Source organism: Thunnus albacares, chromosome 24, assembly GCF_914725855.1.
Source record: "Thunnus albacares chromosome 24, fThuAlb1.1, whole genome shotgun sequence".
Taxonomy (NCBI): Eukaryota; Metazoa; Chordata; class Actinopteri; order Scombriformes; family Scombridae; genus Thunnus; species Thunnus albacares.
The window spans coordinates 8,911,183-8,921,999 of NC_058129.1; the positions used below are offsets into that span (position 1 = coordinate 8,911,183).

The following is a 10,817-nucleotide window of genomic DNA, read 5'->3' on the forward strand; positions in this document are numbered from 1 at the left end:
CCGCGTGTCGCCTTACCCAGGGGTTTAGCCCCTAATCACCCACAGCTAGTGGGAGGGAACCGGAGACTTCCAGCTGGCTGCCTCGTTACTGCAGACCCCTGGGACACACACACACATTCCTGCACACACAAGCTAAACACAGACACACATCCTCATATGTGCTTACCGAGGCATTTGCTGTTATCTCTTGGCATCTCTCCATCCACGTCCCCCCCACAACTCGATCCTGCCAAGGCCACAGCCTCACCACGTAAACTGAATAACAGCAGGAGGCTTACCGTGAGTGAGGGCCAAATCTCTGGCACGTCCTCTACTCCAAACCAGTTTAAACCAGTATTAAATATTGTCTTAGTAAACATACAGTCACTACTTTCTCATTTTTTTGCTCAGACAATCATTTTTCTCTTTCAGGAGGGATCCGTATGATTACCCCTCTCACTCCAGAACTGCGCCAAGAGAGCCCGCCCCCTACCCGGGCCACTACCATGACCAACCCGTGTCCAGCCACCCGGGCCGTGTGCCGCTCCCCCAGCCGGCATCCGGCAACCCACGCTACTACCACACATCTCCCCACCAAGGTCAGCGGCACCGTGCGGCGGTAAGGCAGGACGTTCCACCTTCCCCCTCCGCAGGCCAAAGGGGGCGGCACTACTACGAAGCCGTCGGAGGGAGAGGAGACGGCTACCGGCAGGCCAGCCCCGGCCGCTACACCAGCCCGGTGAGGTACCCCGACGCCAAGGAGCGCTACGCCAGCCCAGAGCGCTACGGCTACGGAGACGAAAGGCAGCCAGAACGTGGAAGGAGGAAGAACCCCATGATAGGTGCGGTTTAAGAGGGTAGTCGTGAGCGACCAAACCCCAAAAATGAAGTGAACTTGAGTCATTCATACAAAGAATATATAAATAGCTCCACATAATACCAGCTGTCACCTAGACTGCCAATGTGAATAAATGAGATTTTGCCATATTGATTTATCTGAAAGCAATAAGTGACGAGGTGAGAGGCTAAACTAGGGCTTATTTTCAGAACCATCTGTCTCCACAAGCCAAGGCAGATTTAACAAGCACTCATGTGCATGTTTATATAATCATATTTGCAACAGCTTCTGTATATTTGCAAGCATGTCGGTGTATATAACAGGATATTATTTTGATTATGTAGAATTGAAATTAAATTAAGGGCAATTAACTTAATTATATAGACATATAGAGGAAACTTTAGTGCCATATGTTGTATAGAATCACCTCTATTCTAGCAAACCGGGCAGTGCTGACTTGCATTTTGCACAAGCTGATCAAACTGAAGGAAATAAAGAGGGACCACCTTGACCCAGCAGGACTGCAATAACGTAAGAGACACAGGAAGTCAATGCCGACAAACAGGAAAAGGAACTCCCCTTCAAAGTGTCTTCTTGTCCTTGATGTTTTTGTCGCTTGGACTTCCTTCACATCCTGCTATCACATTTTCATTTTCGTTTTTTTTTTTTTTGCATTTTTACCTTTGATTAATTAGCTGTGGATGTGGCTGATTTGATAACTTTTACTGTACATTTGTTAACCGTATAAATGCATCGCATATGAGATTATTTGTTATTTTTGTGGTGTTGCTATTAAACTCTAAAAAGTCATGATCTACACATAAAACTACAGACTATGAAAGATGCCGTGCAGCTAATAAAGAAATAATTTTATCCTATAACATATCATTGATAAAAGTCATTGCACTGAAAAGTCACTTAATGTTTTAATGGTGGTTTGATTTAAACATGCTGTCAAATAAATGCATGCTTTTTTTTTTATATACAGATATTTTTCATTAAATTTTTTGAAATTCTCCTTCTGTGCTGCACTGAGTCATTTCACCCTATTTCTGTTTCATTGAACCAATTAGCCAGGCTATGCATATTTTAAACATCCAACACCATGACTCAGCACTTTAAAAAATTCATTACAATATTAAGCTTAATTTCTCTGAACACAATCTCCAGATACATTTGCCCTGTGAGATGACTGATAAGAGTAGCCAGCGTTCTGATAATGACTAAATCATCCTCAACAATTAGACGCAGGGAAATCTCCACTAGAAAATGATTACTGCACAATTTGCTCTCAGAAATAAAGATGGCACTGATTGGTGAAATTAGTCTGGAAATGGGGAATAATTAGAGTGTGGAGAAGGCTTTTTCTATCAGTTAGTGTTTAATTAGCATCAAGGCCAGCAGGGACCAGGCCTCTGCTGATCTGTCTAGTCTCCGCACTGCTCTGACCCTCTCCTGTCTGTGCTCAAATAGACCTTTTAAACCGGCGAGTGCGGAGGCAGATAAACGGTTGATCAATCGTTTTATTCTAACCGATTTTAAGCAAATGAACTCTTTCCCAGATAGTCGCAGCGCATGTCAGTGATTCTAACCTACTTCAAGAGACAAACAAGCTATCGGATAGAGTAATAATAATAATAAACAAATGCTTATTATAACACATTTTTCACAAACCAGAATAGATAAAAGGCAGATAAACAATGAAGGGAAAAAGCTGAGCAGCTGTCTGTTGACCATCCTGTGATAACAAAACACAGAATTTCTTTTTAATACCTTGAACTAATCTAGCACCGGCAAAGAGGCAGTCTGTTGAATAAAAATCTTTTAAAAATGTGATAAGGGGTTGTTTCCCCTTTTTGTTCTTAAGATGGAAGTATTTCAGTCACACTTTTAAACACCCCTAGAGAGGAGGTTTGCATGTTTTAGTTCATTAGCAGTCACATGTACCGTGGCTTTACCATTACCAACAACATTACTGTGCCATGATAATGACTTGGTAATATACCATTATGCCATGGTAATGCAGTTGCAAGCGTGGAACATTTTAAAAAGCTCCCTTTAGTGGGTCATTCAAAGACACTCCTGTATCTGAAATTTGAATGTCAGCTGGAGGAAACGTTGCATTTATCTGCAATGTAGACAAAAAATGAGAGAATATGAGATGTGCCAACAGGGAGAAAATACTTTAAACCTTCCTCACTAGTACATAAATTTGCCCAAAAAAACCCTTAAAATTAAAGGTAAAAGCTATTATAGACGACAAAGGGCTGCATGATGGAGGCAAAAAAGTAAAAAAAAAATTGTAAGCAACAGTTTTTATGGAATATTTAATGTAAAACACACCAGTTTTTGCATGTTTTGTGTCACCCAAAAGCCTATCCAATCCATACAGTCATCATTTAGATGCATCAAAATTCAAATCATCTAAATTCAACCTGAATTTCAAAATTCGGTCTTAAGTGGAGGTCAGTAAAAGCCACGTCTTATCTCATTCTCACTGAGGGCAAAGCAACTTACAGCACTTAATCTGGCTTCACTCGGCCATTCACTGTACATTAAAGAATAACTACGTAGTAAACAGCCTCCTTCAAGTGCTTGTGGTCAGTTTGCTGCCAAAGACAATAAACAACAGCGAGTGAACATCCAAGAATTAATTGCATTTAACATCCATTAAATAAAAGCTTTGAAATCACTGTCAGGAGTCGTCTGCTGTAACACACGTCTTAGCAGAAATTACTCTTCCAGCCGCAGTTTATGTAATCAGTTACAGTGTGTGCGTGTCTTATGAGTGTCTCCCCCTTTGTTCATGGTCATCCTGAAAGAATTTATCACATGACACACACACACACACACACACAGACTGGATGCGGTCACGGCCGCTGATATGCAGACAGACATCGTTTTCATGCCTCATATCAGCTCACACACTTGCCATGTGAAGAACTTTTTTTTTTTTCTTCCCACTGCATGACCTTTGATTTAAAGTACCCTCCCTTAAAAGCTATTTGTCTATTCTCTACACCCACCCTCCTTTTGTTGAAGTTCCTTGACGATTCTGCTCATTTCCTTTTGGCTTTTTTTTTTTTTTTTTTTGAAAATTCACTTACATTTTCCTCTTGTATTATGAGGAGGGTTTTTTTTTTTTTTTGGCGTGAATTAATTTGACACCTCATAAGCCTACAGTCTTGTTGCAGTTCCTGAAAAAGAAAGGAAAAAAAAAAAAATGCAGAAGCACATGCTGTTCCCCAGTCGATTGTCATGAACCACGGGTTGAGGGAGAATTCCCTGGTTATGTTCTCTTAGCATTACCTATTCTGCCGGCGCCCCTGTCGAACACCTTAGCTTGTTAGCATGTGTCAATCAAAAGCCGTGCTCTGGGGAGGGCAAAGTGGAGAGCTGAAACAGTTATCTCTCTCCCACACAGCTCCCAAAAAAGACGGAGCTGCGGAGAGATAGGCGGAGAGAGATGGAGGGGTGTGTATACAGTAGATAGAGAGTGTGTGTATGGGGGGGGGGGGGGGGACTATACACCCTCTCGCACTGCAGAATGAAGTTGCGGGTGTGCGCCCACGTTGACCTCGGCCTACTCGCTTTCCCCCCCACCCCCTTTCATCCTCTTCATTAAAGGCACATTCCACCGCATTAGCCCGCTGTCCTTCTGTCCTTCACCTGCTGCCATTCATTTTCGATTCAGCCCTCGCCAAAGCATCATGGTCTCAGAATCGAGAGTAGTCGGAGCGGGCCGTGCTGTGCTTCTCATTTAATTATACAGTTCATTAGAAAGCCGGCCTGCCCCTCTCCCTTCCCCTCCCCTCCCAGGTCTGAGACAGGCCATGGGAATAGCTGGTGGCTAATGTGCAGTTTAAACGGCCTGAATATGGAGATTGGTCCAGTTATGGATTACCGTTACCAGTTAGCCTGCCCTTCACCCACCTCATTCGCTTTTATGTCTGCTGTGTAGCCTTTTGATACAGTATCACTCAAGTTGGAGTGTGCTCTTTCAGCCAGCGTGTTTGTTTGATATTGTTCATGAGCTGTGAAATTGAATTTCCACAGTTGGGCTGATATTGGAAATAATTTCATATCCTCTGCAATATTCTTGCTTGGTTTCACCTTGTGCAGTGTTTAAGACATCCATTTTTACTTAATGTCTTTTTTTTTTTTTTTTTTCTTTTGCCAATTCGATACAGCAGCACTGTTAATTTAGACCATATTTACCCTAAAAGCAATGTTGGCTTCCCGGCTGCCTCTCCTTTGCCCACACACCACAGCCAAGCCACCAACCACCATCTCTTATACCAACTGTCTCCATGGCAACGTGGCCGCCTCTCCTGGCACAGCAGCCCCTTTCAAAGCTGATGACATCGTCGTGGCAACAATGAAAGGTTCATGCATCCCATTATGGTGAAAAGGATTTTTTTTTTCCCTTTTTTGGACAGGGTCACTGAGCTCCTGGAAACTCATATACAGTAAAACAGTGGTTCTCAAAGTGCGGTCCGGGGACCCCTAGGGGTCCTTGAAGGGGTTCCAGGGGGTCCCCGGCAAAAAGGGGAATCATTTATTTTCACTTTAACTCCATCCATAAGTAACACAATGACAGAATGTATGACTGTTTTGGTCATGGGTTTCATACACTTTCTGTAATAAAACATTTAAAATCTTATCAGATGGGGGTCCGTGGTCTAATGTGTGTCAGTTTAGGGGCCCTTGACGTGAAAAAGTTTGAGAACTGCTACAGTAAAATCAAATACAACATTTATTCTTTGTGACAACAGTGGGACCAAAATGTATAGGGAGCAAGCAGCTGGAATACCATCTGCATCACATTCAGAATTTAAAGTAGATATCAGTTTAGCGAGGGGAGCTCTTGTGGGAACATAAATACAAATTCAGTAAGCTACGCACTGCATATATTCCTCTACTTTTTTTTTTTTTCATTTGAACACCAAAAATCAAAACATGGGTCCATTACGTTACTTTTTTCAAATCAGTGGATCCAAACATCCAGGTGAAACTGCTGAATGGTTTGTAGGCCTGCTCCCTGTGGGCCCCCACCTGAATAGAGCAGTGATGTGTTACTTCCAGGATGAGGGGACTGCATTGTTTATTTGCCTCCTGGGCTGAAGAGGCTCAGAGCCGTTGGACTGGTCAGACCTGTGCTTTTGCACTCTCTTAAACTCCTGCCGGCCTGGCATCCAAACCCTCTAGAATCTTCTCTTTATATATCTCCCCCGACCCTCTCAGCTTTCCTATCACTCCAACAATGAAAAAACACCCAAAAGCGCTGTGCACTCTGGTGCTAACTCAAGGCTAGCTGTGTGGTTCACTGGGTTGTGAAGTGGCCAACAACAGCTGAAGTCCGTGACCCCTGGACCCCATCCATCAGGCTTTCAGCACCAGCCTTGGCCTCTGACACACACAAAACTTCAGCCAAGGAATGGGAGCACGCAACAGGGAAATGCATCAATGTCAGAGAGACACTGGAACCATATAAAATTATATGTATGCACTTTGTCCAACACTTGACATGCATACACAGAAGAAATGTATCTGCATGCAAGTTAACACACACACCAAGTGCGGTTGTGCATGCGAGTATATCGCTATAAATGTTTCCAGAAGCACTGACGCAGCCAAACTGTGGTTTTATGTGTCCAGACTGAGCTGTCTGTCATGCACACACTCATATCCTTGTATATTAAGTTCTTATTCTAACACATACTTTTAATATGCCTGCGCTGCTGTCTCTCACATACACACACCTGCTCTGGACTCAGACACACACAAGCTGTCTTTACAGACACACACACAGCACATCCGTATGCCCTCACACACACATGTCACCAATATGTGTGTGACGGGCAGCTCAGCTGACCGCCTGGCAGTCACTGTGAAATTGGCGCCCTTCTCATACAGATGCCAGGTGTTTTGCTTGGCAGTCGGGGGTGCTGGGGGTGAGCTTGTGTCAGGAGTGTTGGGTTGCTGTGAGCGGCAGGGAAAGAGATGGGGTAATATGTCGTGTGTCCCTGTTAGCCTGGCCGCTTGGCTAAGATAGAGAACTGCCGGACCTGAGAGGAATTAGGGACTGCTTAGTTTCTGTATGAGCTTGAGAAATGGTGTGTGATATAGTGTCTTCACTATAAGCTGTGGGTGTCTCGGGTGATATCCCAAACACCACTGAAACTTGAAGATATGAGCCACCATTGTGGATGTCAAATGTGATATATTGATGTCAAATTTTGATTAAACTCTAAGCGATAATACATTTTGATAGTGTAAAATGTATTTTCTCCTACACACCAGGAGGGAATCTGGAGAAACTCGAGGCAGAAAACGCTCTTCTTATCTCACACAAACATAACAGAAACTGCAAGAGAGCTGGTGTGCTTCACTTTCACACAATATTGTGGTGTTGAAAAACTAGCACAGTTTGTCCTGATGGGATTAAAAGGTCAAAGGTCAAGATTTCTTGGCGTGTTTAACCCTGACACTGTTCAGTCCTTGAGCATGTTACATGAATATTGTGTGTCATTAGCCAGAGAGGTGGCTAATGTTTGGTCAACTCTCTTGCTGAGAGTAAGATGAGGAGATGGATTGCTTTTTACACTTGAGCATTAATGGTATGTAGATTTTGTTACCTCTGGACAGAGTCATACTAGCTGTTGTCCTCGGTTTCTAGTCTTTGCACTAAGCTAAGCTAACCCACTGCTGGTGGTAGCTTTATATTTGCTGTACAAGACTGGTACCAATCTTCTCATCTAACACTCAGCAAGAATGCAAATAAACACATTTTTCCAAAAATGTCAAAGTATTCCTTTAAAGTTTGAATTGAAGAAAGTATCAAATGCTCATGAAACTATGTAGCAAAAATAACATCAGTTGAAATTACAACAGTGACATTGCATGTATTGCACTTCCATAAAGTTTGGGGGACTTGTCAGAGAGACTGAAATGCCAATGGTCAAAAAATTCCCAATATTCAAACTCTTGCTCCCAGTTTGCAACACAGGCTTCACTTAAAGGTTTTGTTCAAGCCAAGATACCCGGGTGACATCACTTTATATTACATTACATTTCTCAGACTTGTCAAAGCTTCTCCAGAGTCACAGAAGACATTACACAGCTGTTTTCACAGGCCCCCTATGACTAGCAAACTGACTTTGACATTTAACATCAGTGGTGTATTTCTGTGTATGAGGCAGATTTCAGTGAAACGCTGCTCTTTTTGTATCGCTGTCTCAATGAAATTTGAAAGGATTATGCATTTGAAGTGCCTGCCTCATTCATGGAGACAATATGTTTGCTTCTATTTATTCTGTATTGCACGGCTTCTTATGTTGACTGTGTGTTTTATGAAGATATTTTTCCATTTGTGCACCCACTTTATGGAAAAACCAGTATGCAAATGCAAATCGTGCTGTCTCGCACAGACCCGAGTGGAGTTTAATTTCTCAAATCACATGTCCGTCCGTGCGGCTGTAACAAACAGGCAGGTCATTTGATTTCCGGCCTCATTTTCATTTTGCAGAGATGGTCATTCCAGCGTGGATTAGATAAGGGTGAAGACAAAGTGGAGCCTCATTGGAAAGTCGCTGTGGCAGCCAGCAGTGTAATCCATCCACGCATTCCTTCCAGAGAATGCCGAACAGCTCGCTGAAAATGAGCTGCGGACCCGACTCCATTAGATCTACGCTCTGTCTCTCTGCTTTCTATCTTTCAAAAACACACGCACATACACACACCTCACGCCGTAGCTGGGAGTGACACACACACACACACACTCTCTGCCGCCTGCCACCAGCTTCATTAGTGCTAAGAAATGTTCTGCTCGTTAAGGCGAGGCAATTAGTGGCTAATTGAGAAGCTCTCTGCAGTGAAGGCAAACTTGCTTCCTTGTGCTTCTCTTGCTTTGGCCAGTTTGTACTTTTGGATTCCACCTCTTGCTCATTTTCTTGAGGCGATTGTTCGCTACAGAGCTGCAGCCCGAGGGAGTTTAAGGAGCAAGATACAGGGAGAAGTTTTTCAGCTTTTTAAGGTTTTGATGCAAGAGTTTCTGGCAGATGAGCAAAGACATCTGACACAACTTTTTTTTTTTTTTTTGGTATAATACTTTATTTATTTTAAGTGTTTTGCAGTTTCCTGAGGCAGTTTAGACTTTCTTTTGCAGAGTATTGTCATGCAATACAGAAAGAAAAAGGCATAATGGGATGTTTCACTGAGTCACGTTTCACTTATTTTAACATGCCTTCCCCTTCATTATGCCTCCGTTCTAGACATAACAGTCAAACTGCCACAAGTACACTCGCTTTCTCACAAACACGCAAAGTAACCAACTGCCTGCCCTTCTCACTCTGCAGCTTGACTTTCCATCCCTCTCTGCCTCTCTGTTTCTCCCCCGCCACACTCCTCCGTCTCCTCTTTCCATTCTGTCACTCCTCTCCCCCAATTCTTTGCAGTCCACAGATAAGCTCTATGATAGGGAGGAAATAAGAGCGACACACAAAAACACACGCGGCCTCGCCAAATACGTTCCACGAGTTCCATAGATGAAAGCTCCTCTGCGGATAAGGCTGTTCAAATCTGCTTAAATGAAAAGGAGCATTTTTATGTTTAATTTAAAGCATTTCCATTGTTTTTTTGCAAGCTACTCTAACATCTAATCCCGCCTTTGTCCTATAGGGGGCAGAATCCTTGTTACCCCATTGCATTTGCACTTGCGTGACCTCTTCCCTGATTTAAATACACATTCCCTGGCGCTGCCTTGCACTCACAGTGTACTATCGCCTTGAGTGATACACAATCTTTCCCCTAACAAATGGAGATGAAAATGATGACTATCCAGCCAGAGTTCAGAGAGTAAAACACACACACACACACACTGTCTCTTTGTACACTCTCACACCGTGGATTTCCCCTGTAAACATCAGAGATGTGACCTGCCCGCTCTGACCACCCTCTGAGAGAGTGTGTTTTTGTAACACGCCTTATCTTCAGCCCACCCCACTTCAGAGGGAGAAGGACGAGGGGGAGGGCTGAGCCGGGGATTCCCTGTGTGTTTTGCTTAATTCCCAGCACACACACACACACACACACATATAAACATATACATAAACATGTTTTCATGCATTATAGCAGTATAGAGTTTCTATTGTAGCATCATTGTTGTGTGGGCAGTCACACGGACTCCATACTATTAGAGGTGAGGGTCTGGCTGCACGAAAGCCTGGGGGTGTCTTACTGTAGCTTATGCACACACACACACACACACACACACACACATATATAGAGACGGCATGGAGGAGTGAAGGCCAGTGGGCGTCCATGAGGGCAAGTCACATCCTATTCCTCCTCTTGAGTGGAGAGCAAAGTGAGCAACAGCCCTTCCAGATACCAAGTGTGTGTATGTGTGTGTGCGTGCCTGGGTGTGTGTGTTCATTTGTAGCAGAATGACAGGAGATGTGTGAGTCAGATAAGCAGAATTGACAGTGTGTAGACGAGCGGCTTTTTCTTTGAACGTGTAAGATCTCATCTGCTGCCGAAAAGTTACTTAAAGGACTATATTTTTGTAATTTTTTTTTTTTTTACATTCTTTAACATTTCTTCACATATGAGAGCAATTTCCCATCCGTATCAAAATGATGATCTGTGCTTCATCACACCACTCTGCTCTCTAATACGCGCACACAGATAGGGCCCGACTCTAAAACCCAATTAAACACAGACACATAGTTTTAATAACATAACACTCACTCCGCAGTTAAAGCAGCTGTTGGGAGTTACTTTGGTAATACTTCACAACTGTCTACACACTTCCTTTTTGCTTGCCGCTGCTGCGTTCGCATTTCAGACGAGCCACGAGCCAAACAAAACATTGATATTGGACGATTCTGCAAAACTCTAGATTAGGTTAAATGTCATTGTCAATGACTGCGATGTCAGTGTTAATGACGGTGTTTCAGATTCCAGGAAAAGATTGGAATTGTTTTCATTGCTGAAAGCT

The 10,817-nt window shown here is 43.3% G+C and overlaps 1 protein-coding gene across 8 annotated transcripts in view; it reads left to right on the forward strand.

Moving 5' to 3' along the window:
• Positions 1-1,835, forward strand: part of pard3ba (par-3 family cell polarity regulator beta a) — a 164,951-nt gene extending 163,116 nt beyond the window's left edge. For all 8 annotated transcript variants that reach the window (XM_044345430.1, XM_044345431.1, XM_044345432.1 and 5 more), the window contains one exon: positions 412-1,835. In XM_044345430.1, the coding sequence (XP_044201365.1) occupies positions 412-832 (421 nt within the window). In that variant the 3' untranslated portion in view covers positions 833-1,835. The remainder of the gene's footprint in view (positions 1-411) is intronic.
• The last annotated feature ends 8,982 nt before the right edge of the window (positions 1,836-10,817 follow it).